At 36.1% G+C, this 23,189-nt stretch overlaps 1 protein-coding gene across 1 annotated transcript; it reads right to left on the bottom strand.

The window, feature by feature from the left end:
* Nucleotides 1–12,771: 12,771 nt before the first annotated feature.
* Nucleotides 12,772–22,985, bottom strand: LOC140144921 (GPI ethanolamine phosphate transferase 3-like). The gene is made up of 6 exons (XM_072166717.1): nucleotides 22,160–22,985; nucleotides 19,344–19,506; nucleotides 17,039–18,887; nucleotides 16,046–16,242; nucleotides 15,200–15,382; nucleotides 12,772–13,853 (listed from the first exon to the last, which is right to left on the bottom strand). Exons 1-6 carry the CDS (start codon nucleotides 22,963–22,965, stop codon nucleotides 13,659–13,661), a joined length of 3,393 nt encoding a protein of 1,130 aa, XP_072022818.1. The 5' UTR covers nucleotides 22,966–22,985; the 3' UTR covers nucleotides 12,772–13,658.
* Nucleotides 22,986–23,189: the final 204 nt, after the last annotated feature.

Genomic DNA, 23,189 nt, shown 5'->3' with positions numbered 1-23,189 from the left:
ATTGTAAATGAGGTATCATCATGGCCCTCCAACCTATCCAATGCTTAAAAACCTTGTTTACTTCAGATACATGTAGGTGACAAAAAACAATGCAATCTGGTCACTGATAGCCCCCCCCATTCCTTTCCAAAGAAAATAGCCCCACAGGCCCTTCACTGAATGCACACTATATAATATCCCCATATTATATAGCCAGTCAGTCAATGCGCATAACTACATGTAAGACACAGGGCATGTGTATGCCAAAATAATTTCTCTCTTGGACCACTCACAGAGTGAATGGGCCATGTACTGTATGAACACTATGTGTTGATGATCCAGGATCAAACCACTGGTACAGCTACAAACATATAAGAACATGGAAAGTGGACACAGTATTGAAGAAATTGAAGTCTTTTATGGAAATAAATTTAATTACTCTTTTATTTTATTCTGCTCCTTTTCTTTTAATATATAACATTGTAAATTACAATAATTATACAAAAACACCTCACTTTTCCCAGAACATGGGTATAGTATTATAGTATAGTATAGTATAGTATAGTATAGTATAGTAAAGTCCCATGTTTGAGTAAAGTTCCCCCCCTAGTTTTTTGACAAATTCCACAAATTGTCCAAAAAATTGGATTTTATTTTTTGGATTTGGAGTGTCCCTGGACCAAAGAGCTAAATGCTAGGATCAGCCATGGTTGACTTTTCAAAATATTAAAAAAGTTACATTTTGTGTTTTCAATATGCAAAGTTATAATTGGCACTTCAAAATGCATTGGATTTGTATCCATTTTGAAATATGTCAATAGACTAATGACATGAATAGGCCTACAAATAATAACTTATGTTAAACTTTTCATAATTTAAAACTTTATGCTTATGAACACTGCTCACGGGTTCCGCCTAAGATTACATTACCGGGCAGGAAATTCCCTGCCCAGGTACCCGAAATTTCAACAAAAATTATTTTTCCAGTATTGGAGTGTGTCCCTGGACCTAGAGCTAAATGCTGGGATCATTCATGGTTGTTGTGTTTTTTAATGCAAAGTGATATTTGTGTTCATGTTATACCGTACTCGATTTCAATATATATATATACAAATTCAATGCATTTTGAAATCATTAAAATTACTACACCTGTGGTAAATTGTGACTATTTTGCTTTTCTCAAAACTTATAACACACTGGTAAAAAAGTTAATGTATAATATAGGGCAATGAATCCAGTTCCTACACTGGAATTTCAGTGACACAAGACAAGAGGTTCGTTATTTAGGATAAGAAATGAGGTACTGCTAGGATGTACCTCATATCCGATCATATATACTGAACCACTTGTCTTGAGCCCGGTCTTGAGTCAATTAAATTTCAGTGTAGTAATTGGATTCCTTGCCCCAATAATATACATAACTTTTGTTACCAGTGTGTTATTATTTTTGAGAAAATGCAAAAATGGTCTAAATTTACCACAGGGTGTAGTACCCCTTAACAGAGTATGAACAATGGAACATGAATACAAATTATCAATTTGTATATTAAAAACATAAACCTTTTTTTTGTAAGTCGACCATGAATGATCCTAGCATTTATAAAAAAAATAGCTCTATGTGTAGGTCCAGAGACAACCGAAAAGGAATAAAATATTTGTTAAAATTTTTGGGTACCATATTACCAGCCCGAAAAATGAGTCGGGTACTCGGGCACAAATTTATTACCTGAAAATCCATGGCTTAAGGTGGTACTACACTCTTAGATAAATTTGTGACTATTTTTCTCAAAAAATAATAACACACTGACACTGGTAACAAAATTTATGTATATTATAGGGCAAGGAATCCAGTTACTACACTGGAATAATTATTTCAGTGACTCTAGACAAACGGCACGTTATTTATGATAAGAAAAGAGGTACCGCTAGAATGTACCTAATTTCTTAATGTAACTGAACCACTTGTCTTGAATCACTGAAATTTCAATGAAGTAATTGGATTCCTTGCCCCTATGATATACATAACTTTTGTTACCAATGCATAGCTATTTTTTGATACCAATGCATAGCTATTTTTTGAGAAAAATGCAAAATTAGTCACACAATTTATCAGGGGTGTGTAGTACCACCTTAATGAACACCATTTTCTACTTGTTGTATGCAGTACATGATCAACTACATAACAATACGATGACATTTCATCAACTTTGAATGTCAGTCAAAGGTCTCATATCAGGTGTCACATCCCGGGTCACATCGCAAAAAGAGCTATCGATCATGCGATGGCATTTCTTCTTGAATTGAGTCCCTGCTGGCATGGCTGGCAGCTGCCATCAAGTCATTTCCAGTTTATCGCCATCCCATGCCATGGAAGCTAGAGTTAGACTCGAGTAAATCATTCTTGAATGCTCCGTTGATTTTCCATGATGTTCCCCCCTTTTCATGTTTTTATCATGTACATTTGCACCCCATTCATGCATTTGCGCCTATTTGCCCAGCATGTGAAGTAATGCTTTGATCACTACTAATTCATGTGCAATAGTTATAGCACTGCCTAGTCTAGTATTGATGTACTTCACCATTAGGCTCATCAGAATGTTTATCGCGTCCTCACTTACACAGGATCGGCTACATTATACATACATGGTACTAGTAGTTGATGTTGCAAATAATGAAATTGCAATGCATATTGAACATGCATCCAGTTGCTGAACAGAGAGAAGAAGTGCATGCTGTCGAATTCTGCACTCGTGCGTAGGGACCAGTATATTCGGCTCAAACTAAACACAGTACATACATCGTCATCACACGCAAGCGGTTGAAATGTAAAGTTTTCCAACTTCAGTTGGTTCCTGAGGATGACTAAACTGAAGCGCAAGCAAACTGACCCTTGAAGCTAAAGAAGCGAATAGTTACATATCGTCCTGGGTGTATCGCACCATGTACAACAACACTGTTTCACTCGCTCGCCAACTCATCATCTGCCAACATCAACATCAACAACGTTACGTAAATGTTATGGCTCATTCCCATGATGCAATGCACGCATTAACCTAAAATCAACGGGAATTTTATGTATAGATCTATACAAAATATTAGAAAATCATGAAATTTTACCCGAAAGACGCCGAATTTCGCTTAACTATTTCAGATTAAGATTTGTATATGTATAACCATTACGTATATGTAAAAAACCAGACTTTGAGCTAGTTTGACCGAAATTGAGGGCGTTCTGTGCGCGATATCTCTCAATGCCCCTTTAAATGAAAGATAATTAAACTTCATCTGAAAAAGTTAATATTTCATTATTTTATCTTCAAAGATAAATATTTCATCTTAAAAAGAAATATTTCATCTTAGAAGGTGAATATTTCATCTTACATTATACATGTAAAAAATGAATGTTTCATCTTCGGAGATGAATATTTCGTCTTCGGAGATGAATATTTCGTCTTCGGAGATGAATATTTCATCTTCACAGTTGAATATTTCATCTTCAGAGATGAATATTGCATCTTCAAAGATGATTATTTCATCTTAATTGGTAACCCAAAGTTGCCTGGGCCAATGATTTTAGTTTGTGTTGCATGTATATTAAGTAGTTTATGTTGAACTTGTCAGGTCAAGGGACATAAATGATGCCCAGTGACATCTACTTCCAAGTGGTTCTCCAAGTTTTCCACAGTTCGCAACACTTAATATCAGCATTATAGGCTTTGAGGTAACTCGTATACTACAATTGCTATAAGAAATATTGCTGTGGTTCTTCATACAAGTTGCTTGTCAATTACACTACACAATAGTTAATACATTTTCTCCCACAAAACACAGTACAGACACATGGAAAATTTGACGGAAATACTTTTCAATTATTTATATACAAAATATGTAACATTTTATACAATGTACAAGGCATACAATGTTGCAATCAATGGTGTTTTCTGTTTGTTTTCCCATCATCAATTTTGGTTAATATGTAAATTGTGCCATTTCAAGTATTTGTTTTAGTTTTATTAAAGGTGCTTGGCAGCTTACGCAAGACCCGATCAGTCCTGTTGTATCTTCTATTCAGATTTACAAAGCATGAAAGACAACTCTATAAATCATTTTAACAGCCATCCTTCTTAATGTGGATTTACTATTTGGGAATTTGTAAAGACCCACTCCAAACAACCTGGAGTTTCAGTACAGGATGAAAACATTATCTACAAAAAAAAAAAATTCAAATTATAACAATTTTTTGTAATTGTGTTGAAAATATGCATCCATTTACAATTTTCTGAGTACCAAAACAAGTACCCATTCATGACACTGTGACACATGCACATTTAAAATTTTAACAGGACCCCTTCCAAAATAATAGTACATGTAGTACCCTGGGTGTAGTACCTGAAAGGTTGCGTTGTTGCGACGGTATGATTGACGCATCAATAGCTAACCGTGAATGACATTTACAATGGAATGCAAAAATTTTGTGAAAAGGCCTGATTTTGCTTTATCTTGGAGTTACGACAATTTGTGTATCAAAGACTAGAAACAACCCATTGTGCACTACATGTGTTCATGAGCTACACAATTTACTTGAAACCAAACACCAACACCCCTTCTTGTATGACATATACTATTGCACTATATACACATACAATATACAAAGACATTACAGTAACCAACAATTAATGAACAAACATACAATTACATGCATATATCTTTCTACTTTTCTAAAAGTCATATTGTAACATTTCCATAAGAAATACTTTTAATGTTAGTTTTCACTGCCATAATGATGACGCCTTTCAATTAATTTTGACCTAAACAGATGAGGCAAAAAAAAAAACCTTGCTAATTAAAGCGCATATGTCACCGCTGCATGTCAATCCATTAATCATTACCGAGGTTGGTCTTTTGATGTGAATGTGCAGTGTTATGAACATCGTGCCCTGGGGTACTCAGTACAAATGACCACACGGGGACGTGCCGCAAATATGGGTAGCATTTTCAGCCTTTTGGTATATCAATGACCCCTTTTTCAAAGCCTATTTTGGTATATGGTCATTTTCACGGTAAAGGGTGTAACTTTGGATTTTTAACATTTTAATCCGTAGTGTTCTAATAAAGCCACAGAATTCCATAATTTTTTGGCCACATAAGTCATCTAGTTAGCAGCTACCTTGGGTAGCATAATCAGCTTTGGGAGTTACTGCGTTCAGTTTTAGCAGGCTTAAATGTACTTAATATTGCCATTTTGAAAAACTATAAAAAACCGTAACATTTTTGTAAAACCCTGTGTTTTCTTCAGTTAGCTCATGGATAATTTTTCTTATCCTGAAAGTACAGTCATATGTTCAGTAAACACTGCCACATTAGATTTAATTGTGAACGGCCCTGTATTTTTGAGAACCGGACTTCGATATTTATCGTTTCGAGGCTTCATTTTCCGTTAACAATTGTTAACAAACTTTGTGGGTGTAGCTTTGGTTCATAATTCTTGGTTATTTCTTCACTTCTTCTTGATTCATAACAGTTGTTATCTTAACTTGAAATGGGTAACAAAAATTAGCCGATTTGCAAGCTTTTAAAATTTTTATAAAATCTTGACTTCAAATAGCCGTTTTCCGTTAACTTTTTTGAAGCCTCCGAAACAAACTGTTCAGCAAGCTTGTGCAAATATAAATAAAAGAGCTCATCCAATCTATTTATTAAAATGTAGCAAACTAGATCCTCAAGTCACATGTTTTTAAATCGTGGAGATATATATCACCGTTTGAAAATGGGACCCAATACAAACTTTCCGTTAACAATTGAAGCCTCCGAAACAAATGAAGCCTCCGAAACAACAGTAAACTTAATTATCATCTATGCATATCTAAATTGGTGTGTTTCATACTGATATCTGCATTGTAATTATTACTTGATATGTGCAGAATGTCATAAATTAAAAAAAAAAATTGACATTATGGTTAATGTTTGAAAAATATACTGATACCTTAAAAAGCCTGTTTCGGAGGCTTCACATGCAAAAAACACCATACTTAACAAATGGGTGAAAAAATTAATGTGTGATAAATCTACAATATCTGCCGCATAGAATCATTGATTCAATACACACAAGAAAATAACAGCTTAGATGATCCCAACACTGTTGTTTTCAAAAAAACTACTTCTGCAATGTTTAACAATTGTTAACATGAAAAAAAAAAAAAAAAAAAAAAATGACTTGCTGTGATAATTTAATTTTTGTCACAACTGAAATTCAATACTTAGAAGCAAAGCATGAAAATTGGTAATTGTGATATTTTTTACCTATTTTTTATGTCAACTTGTAGTAGTTAGCTAAATATTTTACTTTTATGATCACCTGTGTTGTTAACTGAAGCCTCCGAAACACAAATCGCTTGAATTGCCAATTCTAAAAATAACTCCAATTTCTGTGAAGCTTGGAGGGGAGGTTCCTTTCAGCAAGTAGTATTTGTACATGAAGTTAGACATTCAAATTATTTTAGGAACCCAATTAAAACTTAAAAAATATGTTTAAGGTTTGGAAATTTCCATTGTAAATGACACTTGATGTTAACAATTTTCAAAACTGCAATTACAAACATAGCAAAACATGGTATAAAATTTAACTTATATCTGTTGACTTACTTTGGAATGGAATTTCACATGTATTCCAGCTTTCATGTCAAAATTTTCTGAGGTTATGTAAAATACATTTTTCTTAGATTTTAACCAAAATGTTATGCAAATGTCAAATTTTTATTAGAAATCAAAAGGTTTAAGCCTTGAAACATTATTTTACTTGAAATTAAGTTGCTTCTATGCATGATTTCAGTAAACAGAAACATATTTAAGTGGTTTGAAATTTTGACCCTAAAAATCAAAAGTTACACCCTTTACCGTGAAAATGACCATATATGAATGGGTCCTTTTTCAAAATTTTCTCAATTTTTTCGAAAATAGCCCAATTTTTCCCTAATCTAGCCAAAATTTTCCCAAAATTTAGGGAAAATTTGTAAAAACTAAGACAATTTGGGTTAAATTCGCCGAAAATTTTGACTTTTGGTATATCAATGGGTCCAAATTTCTTGAAAAATTGGTATATTTATGGGTCCACTTTCAAATTCTCAGCGGCACGTCCCTACCAAAACCAAACTTGAGTACCCCCCGGGCATCGTGCACCCGTTTGAGTAATTTTTCAATCGTAATGAAACAACATACATGTACTCTATCGTTTTAGTCAAAATCACACATTTTGTCACAACTACAGTGCCTAAAGCACATTACATTTACAATCGTGTGTAAAATTCATGAATTGGATAACCATTGAGGGCGCTGCTCCGCAAATGTTACAATATGGCTTTAACTTGCCATTGGGCTAGCCCACCTATAGGGCACTTATACCCGGAGAACCGCTAAAACTCTTGACCGCTCAATTTTATCGGGATCTACAAAATTCCTCTAATCTCAATCATTTTTAGACTAGACTGCATAAATGATGAAAGTTTTTGGTAAATATTTCATGTTTTCAAATTATATATAGGTAGGGTTTTTTACAAGTGTTTATGATATAATGATTGTCTTCACAAGGGGTGTCAACGTTTACATGTTTAACTGACCGCAGATGCACTATCCGTTTAGGAAAATCACTATCCGTTTAAGCATAAAAAATTCCTAACATTTTTAATCTATTAAAGTAGGACAGTGCTGTGAAAATATGGTGCGCACTTTTCAAATTCCTCGTGCATATTTCTTAAATAATTTCAAATTGTTTTATATTGGTCCAGCATTTGTTATCAACCATTGTTGACTTGTTTTGGAACTCCAATAACTTGGGGGTTTTTTTACCCCCCAAAAAATGTTTAAAAAAACTTTTTTTTTACACAGTTAACCGACCGGATTGTGGTCCGTTTAAATGGATAGACAAGTAACAGTTAATTTACACCTCTAGTCTTCACACAAGTTAATCATGCATGGCAATAAGGGTCTGTGCAAAATTTATGTGTACCCACGGTGGTGAATTCTCAAAATGGTCTGCTAAAAATCACTCCTTGCCTGTGCCAAAAAACCTTGGCCTCCTGTAATTCACAACATTAACCCGGGTACACATAATTATTGCACCACTCTAAATTACAGAAAATCTCATGCCCAATCATACTATACAATGATCAGCTCGTAATAGGCGAGGATTATTCGGTTTTGTTACTGCACGAGTCAACAAAGTCCCAACTTACGTACACGTAGACTCGCAAAGCGCGTCAGTCACGCAACACGCAGTTCACGTAGGTGCTGCGCCCAGCTGCGTGTACACCATTCTATACTAATCCACAATGTTATGAGGCCTGCCTGTTACGAGCTGATCAGAGTATAAGCAATCGCAAGGAGACTGCAGATATATATGGATCAGAAGTCGCTATAGCATGCCTAGCATCAAGTTGTAACCGGTCAACATCAAGGCAACTTTCTTTGCATTTTTAAAATTGCGACTGGCGTTTGATCACTAGACTAGCAATAGCTGCTCCGATTGCTGGTATGATGTATGCACATTAAAGATTTGGAGTAAGTACAGAATACCCTCTACACTGTACATTTTATGAAATAAAGTGCATTTAATACAACACATAGATTGTAAAGGGTATTCCGGAGTTATGAGCAATGTTCAAATGCAATACTGTCCAAATGCATAATCCAAATTATATCAATGACAATTGAGAAAGGTATACATTTTATGGCCATTATAATATAATATAAAAAGTTATATGTACTGATTTTTTTTCTGCAAGATATGTATCAAAGGTCATGGCTCTGTTATTTCTCTGGACATTTAATATTTTACAACAAGAGCACTTACTTTCAAAATATACAATTTAAGTGCAATGACACAACTTCCTGAAAATGGCAGTTTTAGGGATTTAGCTGGTTTTAATACTGATGGGGAAAGGTCATTGGTAGGTTTGAGGCAATATTTCAATACATTGTACATCATTCCATTAAGGCTGGCATTTTCGGGCGGGTAAACGGGTACCCGCACGAGATTGACAAAAAAAAAAAAATTAAAAAAATTTCAAGATGTTTTGTATTTTTAAAATGAAAATTGATAATTTGTATTCATGTCATAGTCTATTAATGATTTCAAAATGCATTGAATTTGAATGCATTTTGAAATCATTAATAGAGTATGACATGAATACAAAGTATCGATTTTCATATTAAAATACAAAATATCTTGAAATTTTTTTTTTTTTTTTTTTTTTTTTTTAGGTCAACCATGAATGATCCTGGCATTTAGGTCTAGGTCTAGGTCCAGAGACACTACAAAACCGAAAAAATAAAAAACTTTTAAAAAAAAAATTAAATTTGTTTTTTTTTTTTTTTTTTTTGCAATTTGGTACCAGTTACCCGCCCGAAAAATCTGGCGGGTACCGGGTACAAAATTACCGAAAATGCCAGGCCTACATTCCATGCATAGCATGAAATGCGTACTATTCCAGTTGAAAAATCTTCATGCATGCACCCCTACGGAAGACTTGGCCTTAATCTTTCACACTAGGGGGTATATATTTCAAATGGAGTCACCCATTAAGGTAACCCCGTTTGAAATTCACACTCCCTGTGTTTAAAATTAAGGTCATGTTTTCATCGGAGGTGCATTGATTTCAACTAGAATAGTCAAATATATTATCATTATGACTAAAAACTTGTGGCAAAACTGCATTAAATGCAGAACAGTAACACTGCTTGGCATAGGTTCAATGTACATACAATGGGCTAAGTAAATTGGGAGATATAATCAAATTATAATTCAATTCAACGTACGTACACACAAATGAAATAGCACCCAATTTCATTCATTATTAGGTTTTAATGGATCCAAGTGTGTGAAAATATTGAACCAGACACATAAATAATGATAAAATTGGATGCTTTACGCCCAATATTTATTGGTCTCGCTATGGGTTTTAAAATATTGGAATCGACTATGTCTCGTCCAATATTTTAGAACTCATAGCTCAACCAACAAATATGGGCTCAATCGATCCAATTTTATATCAAATTGTGTGCATTTTGATAGCAAAATAGACAAAATGCGTCCAATATATTTTAAATGAGGACAAGCAGCTTCCTCCTTAGATAGGCAAAAGTGACCACAGATAAATGTTAATTTATAATTATACCTGTCGAAAAGATTTTTTGAGCTTCAAGTAGACCATATGATATTAGGCAATGGCGTAGCATCATAGGGGCACAGGGAGCACATGCCCCCCGTATGATGACCCACACTACGCCACTGAAATTAGGCCAAAAAAATTACTATACATTGTATTGCCCTTATAAAGCTCCATAGTCAGGGTCCGTTAGTCGGTTTACTTTTTTTAAATGTATTTGACAAATACAATAATTATTACAAAAATGCAAGTTTACCATAAAATACGATGGTAAACAATGATTTATAAGATTTGATAGAATTTTTTTTTTTTATATATCAGAGTTGTGCGGTACAAATTACAAACAAGCAATACCAAATATATGAAAATTCACAGGGCAACACAAAGGGCAATACAAACTTTTTTATGCCTTAAGGGATGGGGTATGAACGTTTGGACAGTATTTATTGTGGGACATTAGAGCACATCAGACATGTCGAATTGCATTCTGAATACGAAGAATGTCCTTCTGATATCAAATAATTTTGATTTTTTGAAATTCGCAATGTAATACATATTTTATGGCAAATGATTAAAATTGATATTTTGATATTTATCAGTACTCAAGTAAACTTTATAAATCTGATGATTTATACTTAAAGTGTATGTAGGTGGGATGAAAAGCCGACGATCAATTGAAAATTTTGACCTTTTCATTATTGAAGATATGAATTTTTTTCCCAAAACACCGAAAAAAATTAGGGTCTTTTTGGGAAAAAAATCCATATCTTCAATATGAAAAGTGAAAATTTTCAATTGATCGTCGGCTTTTCCTCCCAGTTACATACACTTTAAGAATATATCATTAGATTTATAAAATTTACTTCGAGGACTGTTATATATCAAAAATGTGAAAAATGTCAAATTTCAATAATTTGTCATAACATTTGTATTATATCGTGAATTTAAAAAAATGAAAATGATTTGATATCAGAAAGACATTCTTCGTATTCAGAATGCAATCGATATGTCTGATGTGCTCTCATGTCCCACAAAAAATACTGTCGAAATGCTCAAAACGCTCATTCCAGATCCCTTAAAGTGAAGGCCATTTTTAGTATGGGAAATTGCACAAAATAATGGATACATCTCAATTTCTAGTTAAGACATGTTTTTGGATGCGAAAGCCCATTCTACTACCATGCAATAAATAACACCTAAATTTGCCCCTTGTTTTTCTTTTTTTCACACAAATACAATGCACCATTTGAGTAAAAGGGATGTACCGGTATCACTAGTACTGTCATCCACATGAAATTATGTCGACGTCAACATCAGTCTCAGAAAAAGTGCTGATGTCGACATAAAATTTGGATTACAACATTTATCGACATTGTTTATGACACATGGTACTTAGTACGAAACAGTGGTAAAATTAACTAAAAATCTTTAAAATAACCATGATGTCTTACGTTTAGTAAGTAGCTTCCCTAACTTGTATAATAAGCACATGCATTAAAGATAATGTGGAGAATAAGCATTTACCGTGGTATTTACTGTGGTATATACAACTATTATTCAACCTCATTGACATTCTTGACTGATGTCGACCATGTTGTCGACAAATTTTTCCAACATGTCGACAAGGAAAAAAATCATTTCAATGACAGCACTATGTATCACATATCAGGCCAAAAAATTTTTTTTTTTTTTTTTTTCATGGGCTCTTCCTTCATTTTTCCTCCATTTTGAAAAGGCAAGTATTGACAAATGCTTTATCATTTTATGGTACAAAATTGTGCATTTTTGAAGTGAATTTAAATGAAAACAATGCCTGTTTTTAATCAAATATGCATTTAATAAATAAAATAAGCGAATAACAAATATAAAATGTCCTTGATACTATCCAAATTTAAAGTTTTTCTAAAAAAGTGATTGGTTGATTTGTGGACTCTAAATCAGTATTTGACCATTTTCAAAGTTCAGAACTTCGGACTCCTTTAAATGCTCATTAAACCCCATAAATTTGGGTTTTGCAGTTTTGGGTGGGTCGCTGAGAGCAACCAAAGATATTTTTTTGGCCTCATTAATATTGATGAATTATACTATTGACTGGCTTTCTGTTCATAGATACATAGCACCATAAGCTACTGTTGTACAAATTCTTAAGAAAATAACAATTTACATTCAATCATTTTCCTGCTACAGTGGAACGTCGTTAACACAAAATTGTCAGGCCTTGGATTTGAGTCACCAGGTCTTTATATAATGTATTAAATATATAGTAACAAGTTTGGCATCCATATTCATCTTTTGGTGATAAGTAAGCAAAAGAGGGCAGCATACAGGGTTAGCTAATGGTGCAGCGCAGTATGGTCAACGATGCATGATCACCATTACAAAGTTGATATGCTGCCCTCTGAAGCTAAAGCGCTAATCCCTTTCTCGCTATAATTCAAAAATAATTCATGCGCAACATGAATTTAACAAAAGACGAATTACAGATTCGGCTGTTTACCAAACTCATAACACAATATATCACAGCTTTGGACCTGACAAGAATTTGGGTTATCAGGTATTTTGTGTTATTTACAGATTTTGTATAAACAAGTTTTCACTGTATGACTACATTAAAAAAACAAAAAGAACGGCGGGTAAGAAATTCCATGCAGATCCATTATTGCAAAGATTCCTGCTGTAAAAGATGTGAGCGAGACAAGAGTTGATTCTCATGTTCATGTTCAATGTCAACACTGTAGAGAGAATGGGCTATTCCAGTTGAAATCCATACGCCCCCTATATGGAAGACATGACCTTAATCTCCCACACAGGGTGTGTGCATTTCAAATGGAGCTACCTGAATGGGTGATTCCATTTGAAGCCTACACCTCCTGTGTGGGAGTTTAAGGTCATGTCTTTCATAAGGGGATATATGGATTTCAACATCATTCTAGGCACAGCATGAAATGGATTATTCCAGTTGAAATCCATGCACCCCTGTGGAAGACATGGCTGTTTCTCCCACACTAGGGGGTGTAGATTTCTAACAGAGTTACCCATTCAGGTAACCTCATTTGAAATTCATACCCCTGTGTGGGAGATTAGGGTCATGTCTTCCATTAGGGTCATGTCTTCCATAAGGGGATGTATGGATCTCAACTGGAATAGTGAAAATGAAACGATTCTCACAAAATCAAAACTGATTCTTACACAACATTGGCTAACCTGACAGGGTATCAATGATCAAATCGGCAAAAATCGGTGCATTTTCAGCCTAAATATTAGCTAATTTTATTAGCTAGCTTTTCAAATTCTGTGTTCGCCTATGCACAGTGCAACAAAAGTGCTATATCCTGTGACATCTTTGAAATAGCAGAGCGTCGTTGGGCAGGAAAACCCTCTTATGTGTTTGTGGCCCCTGAGCATGTTTAAAACAAAATTGCCAACCAGTTACATAAGGGATTTGCTTTAAACATGTTCAGGGGCCAATAACACATGTTGAAATGCATGCATAGCAGTACTTGAAACATGATTACTGGGCTATACTTCATCAAATAATCGTTGCAGCCATTTGGACAAAGCCATGTCGATTCTGATGAATATGGGGTACATCACGACGAGAACAATAGACACCACTAAGAATGAAGCACCTTGAAAGACAAAGCGTGGGGCGAAGATCTTCCACGTCATGAGGTGACGACGATGAATGGTTGCTGACAACATGGTGCCAAACACCTGTAAAGGTAAACAACAAAACAGAACAATAGATATCAATCAATTGTTGTTTATAAATGAATAATGGGAAGGCTTGATTATTTTCTGCTGTACTTTGCACCTAATTTTATGCTCAAAGTGCAGTAGTAGGTGATGGATGCTACTACAATCATACAGTTATCAATGAAGCTAAGGTGTATCTTGGAGTTTTGCACCCAATTTTATGCTCGAAGTGCAGTACCTTAGTAGGGGAGGGATACTACTTTGATTAAACAGTTATATCAATGAAATTGAAAATATTTTTTTCAGAATTTTTCTGTCAAAATGAAAACTTGGCATGTTGAATTTAGAGTGGTTATGTATGAAGGTAAACAAAGGAGAACAATAGATATCAATCAATTGTTGTTTTTAAATGAATGGGAAGGCTTGATTTTCTGCTGTACTTTGCACCTAATTTTATGCTCAAAGTGCAGTAGTAGGGGATGGATGCTACCACAATCATACAGTTATCAGTGTATCTTGGAGTTTTGAACCTAATTTTATGCTCAAAGTGCAGTACCGTAGTAGTGGAGGGATGCTACTATATGATTAAACAGTTAATTATCAATGAAACTTCAAATATTATTTTCAGAATTTTGTCGGTCAAAATGAAGACTGGGCATGTTGAATTTAGAGTGGGTATGTATGAAGGTGTAGCCAGGGAAGAAAGATATTGCAGAGTTTGCAACTCTGGTTTAGTTGAAGATGAGTTTCATTTTGTACTCGTATGTAGACCTTTTTGTTATTGAGCGACAACGCTTCATTCCACAATATTTTCACAAACGCCCTAAATTTTGCATACTAATGTAAGCTACAAATAAGCATATTTTTAAATAATCTGGGAAAATTTTTGTTACTCGCCTGCAAGAAAAGATAAATATTTGAAGGAGTTGTAATAAATTATTTACTTCTATTATAAATGGATTCTAGGACAAGTGGCCTGTGTATACTGTAATAAAATCCTATTTTGAGAAACGAAATTGAAATTGAAACTAAGTAGTATCTTGGAGTTTTTTATGCTCAAAGTGTAGTACAGTGTAGACTGATGCCCCAGTAGTGACAAACTTTGCATCCAGATTCTGGTTGCACTGAGACTGTGCAGTTGTATCCAAATTGACCTTTTGACTGAGTTTTCTTGTTTTAGAACTTCAGAGTGCGATCTTATCATTAGGGCTTGGTACACAGGCTCCGCTAGTCAGTCGCGCTATGGTGCATAACCAAAGTCGCAAGGGTATATACAAGTGATGGATTTAGTCTATAGTACAGTGTCGTAGAGGGATGCGACTACGATCATACAGTAATCAAAGAAACTATTACAAACAGCCTACCTGTATTGCGTGGAAAACCATGTACTGGACAAAAAGTTGAAACATGGCAATTCTGAGTTCATCTGGGTTGAGATGCATATTCATCTCTCCTTTCCTGTCCTCTTCTGTTTTCTTCTTCTCAAACAATCTCCCTCTTGTATACGGCCATACCACGAGGAGTGGTAGAACAACAGCAAATAGTATCTGAAATTCAATCATGCACAAAACATTAATAAAGAAGAACAGATTCATGTAAAATTTGGCAAAACCTTTATTACTAGGCCTCAAAATTAATTTTTCATGGGTACTCCTTTTCAAGGCCAGTGAGCAAATGTTACAAAGGCAACTGTACTGAAAATGCTTGGACTTGGGGAGGGGAGGGGCACTTCAATATGAAATGGAGATAGGTGTATGGCTGGTAATTTCACAGTAAGGGGCATTCAGTAAGAGCAAAATATAAGATATATGGGGTCATTGGGTGAGGTGAGAGCAAAATGTATAAAATATGGGGTCATTGGGTGACAGACGGACCGTTTTGATATAAATTAGGGGGGGGGCATTGGGTATGAATATGACCTTTTTTTAAATTGGGTCTTTGGGTGAGAGCCTTGAGAATTGAATTTCCAGTTCTAAATGACTTCAAATGGCTTTATTTCATAATAAATCAGTAATATATGACTTGTTGCTGTTCAAATGGATCATATAAGGGTCTTTGGGTGACAGAGCATGTGATCATAAAAAATATGGGGTCTTTGGGTGACAGCGGTGCTGAAAAGGAGGGTCTTCCTCGACAGCCCTACATACGCATCACCTCCAAAGTGGGAGTGCCCCCCCCTCGGGCCCTGAATTTGACAGCCTGAACCTTACCTGTGAAGCAAATGTGTTGAGAGTAATCAGCAGAGCAGGAACAAAGTACAAATATTTGGGGAAATCGCCGTAGAAACCCACAAACGCCGACTCAAATCGGATGGATGGTACTGTTGCATGGTGACCCGTAGCGAAGAAGTACTGATTGGCCATGAAACCCCAGCCGGCTATGGCGTACCAGGGAACTTGTAATAAACCTGCACAATAAAGTTTGCAAGAATATAATGATTAGTTTTCAGCAATACTTCAACTCTGGGAGAATTCTTGTTTGCTTGGGCATGTGCAGCTGAAAGAGATACCATTTTTCATCCTAATGTGGCAGTGACATCAGTGCGCATTTCATTTAGCCCAGCCTCAAATCGCTAGCTTTCACTCAAAGTACTGGTGTACGCAAGCACATGCTTATTAAAGACGCTGCATAAGCGCAAGCGAAACAGCTGCCTCAACGTGTTGGTATACATGAAGTACTACTGTCCTGAATTTTTACACAATTTCTGCTCAAATAAAGATAAATTGCTAATAATTTCAGATTATTTGGGGGTACATTAGCTACACTTAACTAGAATTAGAACATACTTCAATATAAGGTGGCAATCAGCCTTTTGTAATCATGAAATGGAGGGGTTTGTGCCAGGTCCCTTCTGCAATACAGTAGCTGCCAGGTTTCTATGTGTAATAAAGAATGCAGAAATTGTCAAATGTATGTGATAGGGCAACTACGTGTATTGTTGATAGTGCCTTCTTGCCTACCAAATGTATGATGACTTCTTCAAACAGTTAGAATTTTGTTAAGGATCAGTAAAATTATCCTCACAAACTCCTTATGGTACGACCATGATTGGGGGGGGGGGGGGTCACCAGGCCTGATTAGGGGAGCACAAGCCATTTTTTGGCAATTTTCCTTTGGGATTTTCTTCAGTTTCAAATCGACTGGGGGCACATGCCCCCCCCATGCACTGATCAGATTTTGGACTAAGAATGACTAATTCTTACCTAATTGCATGAGCCCAGGAAACATCTCTAGCACCTTCAGATGAGCTCTCCTAATGACAGCATACAGTTCTAAGAACATCATTGCTTGACATATCAGTAGCAGTACTGCAGGAGCAAATCCATCTCCTAATAGCATCGCTAATAGCAGACATACAGTCACACCACCTTGTAAGAACCCTGACGAAAACACCGTCCCCAGTCCATACACAATAGGTGGAATGAATCCAGGTGGGTCAGCACCGTCACTTGAGGGCGCCTCTTCCAGCGGCTGCCTTGGGTTTCTTTTGCGCATCCCTTTTGGACGCTCCACCACTTTCGGTGCTGCTGCATCGTCGGATACAGACGAATCGCCTGAATTTGCTAGTTTTAATCTATCTTTTTTAGGTACAAGATAAACGCACATGGGATCGAATAAGAGCGACCCCAATGAGATGCCAAGCAGACCATAGGCAACTCTCGCTAGAATGACCTGTTCCCACCCAGGAATGTTGTCCAAGATTTTCTCTGGCAGTGACTGAAGACCCCAGTGAAGACATACGCAAACTGTGGCTGCCGGGAGGGCGTATGTGATGCTCAATGACGACGCCGAGGTACCATTCAGATTGCCCTGTTTATTCAGCCAGTAGCTGAGCGACGCCGGGAGCATCGCTAAACAAGCGACCGAAACAAAGTACCTGTAATGTCTGTACTCGCTCTTCTCGTCGGTAAAGCTAGCCAGAGGCCGCAGAAAAGTGGATTCCTCGCAGTTTGGATATTGCTCTTCTCGACATGCAAAAAAGTACGTACTGAATCTGACACACACTAAAAATACTACAAGAAACAGTATGAGAAAGGTTCTAGGGTGAGTAATGAGATGTCCAATATCTCTCGATTTCTCAATCTTTGTTTTTTTAGTAAGAGCTTCTTTGGTAGTCCTACTTTGGCTCAATCCTGTACAAATAAACCAAAATATGATAATAGACTGTACAATGTACGTGCTCACATAGCTTTCTTGCACTATGTAACTGTTTGACGTATATAAAGCTGCGTTGGCAACAGTCAGAATTCCACAAAAGATGGACTCCTTGCTGTTTCTAAAAATATGTGTTCTTAGGATATATCCCAACTGTCCGTCGAGAAAATGCAGAAATATCATAGCGATAGTGACAAGTGCTGATGGAATGGCTGGGAGCAAGACTATCGTGGATACCGACGCCTCCTCCAGTTCATCGGTAAATAAAATAAGCACAATGCTAAGAGTTAAAAACGATGCGTAGACGCAGAATGAGGTGAGCAACAACGTTTCAAGAGTTGAACTCAGAGTGCTGCGATCGCCCGCCGATTGGGTACGAGCAATCAGCATCCAGCAAAATAAAATAACAGCACCTGTGCAAATTAGTCCCAAGATCATGGACATCATATCAAACTGTGCCCATATTCTGATGCACATATCCTTAACCCCCGATAAGTAGACTTTATACAAGTCCTCAGCATCTTGTAGATTGTCCAACACTTTTTGATGCGAATCTTTTGTCAATGAAGACATGTTTTGCAAAATTGATTCTGCTTTGTTAAAGACTTCCAACAGTTTAGAAGATTCTGCGTGAGGGAACTCGTTGGACATCTTGGAATACGTCTCTATGTACGTGTTCACTTGATGAGCGTTGCTTCGCAGTGCTGCTACTTTGCTGAAGAGGACTCGCATTTCTTTCGGCAGCCTTTCCATATCCTTGGTAATGGAATCGTGTTTGGGTAGAGTGGTAAATAGTTCTGGTATAATGCTGCCAAGATTGGAGAATGGAATGGGTAGACCCAGTAGCAATGACAGGGTAGGTACAAAGTCCACTTGGGAAACTGTTTTTGTTTCATCCTGAAATTGATAAAAAATAAATCATGTCAACTGCAATAATGTCATAATTCAACTGTGATAATGTCATAATTTTACTGTGATAATGTCATCATTCAATTTAGTACAGGACCAGCCTGTAGAATCTGTGACCAAATCGTAGAAAAAAAGTTTGAGAGTCATTTTGGGATCTTTGATTGATTCCGAATAAATTTAGCTTGGGCTCACCTCCTGAAACTTCCGGGCATTCCGGAGAGAGGTCAATCAAGGTCACATGGGTGTCAAATTTTCAGAATGCTCAAATTATGTCAAGTAATATATCAACTTACTCGTATGGTCACAAGGATTCCAAAAATGTATAGTTTGTTATGTGTTGGACCTTTCAGGAGGACGCTATGACGAAAAATGTTCATCGGTCAACAACCTTTCTGAATTCTGACCAAGCACATTAAGCAAAGGCTTTTTTAATCACCAACTTACTCTTATTTTTTCATCCTCTTCAAACAACTGATTTGGACTGTATACAAAAAGAGCAGCACCAACTTCATCAGCACTATCCCCACCATGGTCACCTGTGGGCGTCATACCATGGTCACCAAATACAAACAGTATAGTGTCTTTGTCCATGTCTTCTATAACACCTCTGCGAGGAAAACAAGAAGGAATGAAAAATAATAGACAAACTATGAGCAAATTATATTTTACACAACTGAGAGAGAATTGGATGGTTTTGTGCATTGATTTTGTCATCTGTGTGCGAAAAAGTCTTACACACTTGAAGTGACAATAATATACTATTTTAATTATGATCTTTCATTTCACCCACCTTAAAAGTGTTACACCAGTGCTACATTTTTTTGTATGGACCTCCTTGCCATTGGGCATTAGAAACTCGCAAAATGTATAGATATACATGTACATGTATAAACATGTATGGTCGTGTTTTGAGGGGGTCATAATTTTTGTTTCATCACTATATTTAGATACTCGTACATCCATTTTTGGTTATTAAAATATATCTTTAAAAACAAAAGACCCAATTACCATACTGACTCGAGTATAGTCCCATCCCGTTTTTAGGTGAACATTTTTCAAAATTGGGGTTTTTTTTTGGTTTTTTTTAAAGTTAGGCCTATTTATTTTTCGGATCTGTAGAGTCCTTCCACCTACAGCTATATGCTAGGATCATTCATGGTTGACTTACGAAAAAAAATATTTAAAAAATTGCATGATTGTTTGTATTTTTAAAGCCATAATGTGTGAATTGCTTCACAGCGATGCCCTAAATTTTACTCGGATTTCTACTTTTTGCATAATTATAATGCCCAGAGGTGTAAATACCACATAAAAGACCAAGCCTGAAGTGCTTTAATAACAGTAAATTTATTTGAGTAAAAAACTTTTTATATTAAAACCGGGTCAACCCGGTTTTATTCAGAGTTCATCGATCGACTGCTTGCTAACATCTCCCGTGGATGTCAGCTTATGTGTACCATGTGTGTACACAGGTCGAGCGCAATGCTCCGTGTAGTATTACATGTATTGTTACGACATGAATACAAATTACCACTTTTCGTATTAAAAACACAAACAATCATGCAATTTTTTTATTTTTTTTTGTAAGTCAACCATGAATGATCCTACATTGTAGCATAGCTCTACATGTAGGTCCAGGGACACTATAAAACCAAAAAAATAAATAACTTTAAAAAAAAGACAAATAATATGTAGGCCTATATGTCTTGATGACCTTTGGATTTTTTAGACATAGGCCTACAGTGCATCCCTACTTCAGGTCCATAGATGTCAATATGATAAAGACTAAGTCTTGCTTGCAGGACTAAGTTTTGCTACATGTTAAATGATTTAAAACCAAAGTGGTGGTGTAAAAAAAATTAAGTAAGTTCGATCATACACTGAATGGTCTTTTTTGATCATACAGTGTATGAAGAGCTTATTTCCAAACCAAACCGTAAAATCCACAACCACATGTGTCTCATTTACTTGTGTGATACAATACTGGTACATGTACTTTGACAAGTTTGAGCAACAATGAGTTGTACCATCAACAAGCCATAAACATGTATTTACCACAACAGTGCTGCATAACAATATGTAAACTAAATATTTGACATTTGGGAAACAAAGGCCTCACATAGTATTGTTACTGTGCATCCATCCACTGTTTGCTACATGGTGCATCCAACTGAAATTATATTCTATAGACCACTTGACATCATAGTTTATCAACAAAGGCGAGGGACTCGTCTATCGATATGCTCGAACGAACCGCTACACTGTTCAATGGCTTTCTTGTACTACATGTACATGTATATGAAATGTGGTGGGCGATAATTTAAAATGCACAATATATGCACATGTCATGAGCAAACTACGATGCGTATGCACACTGCAAGGCAAAGAACAATGGAAATTGCCATAATTTGCATGGATACTGCCGGGCAATGACGTCACATGTCAAGTGGTCTATAGCATCACAACTTATTGCAATATCACACAGGTAAATCAGAAACATTAAGTTCATAACACATACATGTACATACAAAACTGAATCAAACTTGTTCAAATCACAATACATTCTAATCTGAGTGCCATTGGTGAATTTTTATAAATTTAAGTTTTCAAAAACACAACACATTTTATGAAGTTACATTGTACGCTGTTTTGCATTATTAGTCTAGTCTACAAAAATGACATGGTAAAATTGTACATGTACCGGTACTTCGGTACCTGCTGGTTTCATACTTTCCTGCTAGTTGCCACTTTGACATTGAACAATTTTGCTTCACTGCGCAGTCACACCAGGAATGCAAGCAGTGACCAGTGGCAAGCTAAATCACCCCACCGATTTGCCCTCAGCAAATTGCTAGGAGTTGAATTCAAGTCAACTCAAAAGCGGCGCCGCTCTGTTGCATGAGAACTCAGAAATTATGAAACCAGCATTACTCATGTACTTTCGTACTGTTTCCTGCCAAAATAGCAGTTTGAAAAATCATCAGCTGTCAATAAAAGCAGGGTCAGAATTTTGTTTCACAGTGCGATAATCAATCTCGATTCTTGCAGTATAAATTTGCGGGAATTATTTGATTCTTGCAAATCAACTAAAACTTCTGTATAAACTACAAAAGTTGGTGAGAAGTCAACTTTGATTCGCGCAAATCTGTTTATGAGAATCTTTGCAAGAATCGATTCTTGGATTCTCGCGGAAATTCTGATCCTGAAATGCCAGGTATATACATGTAGGCTGCCTTTTAAGCTCGGGACTGAATTCATACCTGATTACGTCATCCATTTGTGTAAGCTTATTTGCCATCGCCGAATGGTATGGCCCAAATCTATGACCACAGTGATCTACTCCCAAGAAGTGACCAATTAACACCGTCCAATCATTTCGACTAATTTCTGGCATGAGGTGCGAGATGACGCCATTGTCTACTGTGTGCAGATCTTTCACATTGAATGAAGGGTATGGAAAAGATCTGATAAATTTATCTTTAAAAAGCGTCTCCCAAGTATCATCACCCATAAAAGTTATTCTTTTTCCTAATTTGTACAGCTGACTTATTACATTGTCTTCAACAATTTCTGAACCGGCAAAATTACTACTTGCATCAACGAATGTTGGTAAACTACCCGTTGTAAGGCCTTTTAGTCTTTGTAGAGTTGTTGTTGGTGGGTCTGCGATGAATTTGTACAACAGAGAATGATGTGGTTTTTCGCGTAACAGTTTACGAATAGTGACAAGTTTGTTTTGAAATGGCAGCGATTTACTAGCACGCAGTGACTCGTTGAACACTGCAAAATCATGCCGTAGTGCATCGATGACTAAAATTATAGCTTTACTAAATCTTTGATGTTGAACACAATGATTTTGATTGTCAGTAAGCCCTTCAGATTTGTGTGCTGATCCTGAAGACAAAAACCGAACAGATGGAAATGGAACGGAATCAGTTTCACAGTCACTGGAACGAGAAATTTCAAGACGGTTTAGTAAGAAACCCCGAGTGAAAAGAGCTATACCAATTGCATATAGAATAGCTAGCCATGTTAGAAAAGCAAACAGCTTGATTCCAATCCCCATTATGCCCGTAAAAGGGTCGAATTTTGGCAAAAACAACACACTATTTCTGCAGACTCCACGCTCGCTCAGGAAGCTGCCATTTTAGGTTATAGGTCATCCTCGGAATTTTCAGCATTTACTAGCCTCTTCATTCGCCTTTATAAATTCCAAAAATTGCTTAATATAATGTAATAAAATTCATAATATAAGTATTATGTTTTATAATTGTGATTTATTATTTATGA

Source organism: Amphiura filiformis, unplaced genomic scaffold, assembly GCF_039555335.1.
Source record: "Amphiura filiformis unplaced genomic scaffold, Afil_fr2py scaffold_99, whole genome shotgun sequence".
NCBI lineage: Eukaryota > Metazoa > Echinodermata > Ophiuroidea > Amphilepidida > Amphiuridae > Amphiura > Amphiura filiformis.
Note: the sequence above shows the minus strand (reverse complement) of the source record. Positions and strands in the feature narration are given on the sequence as shown.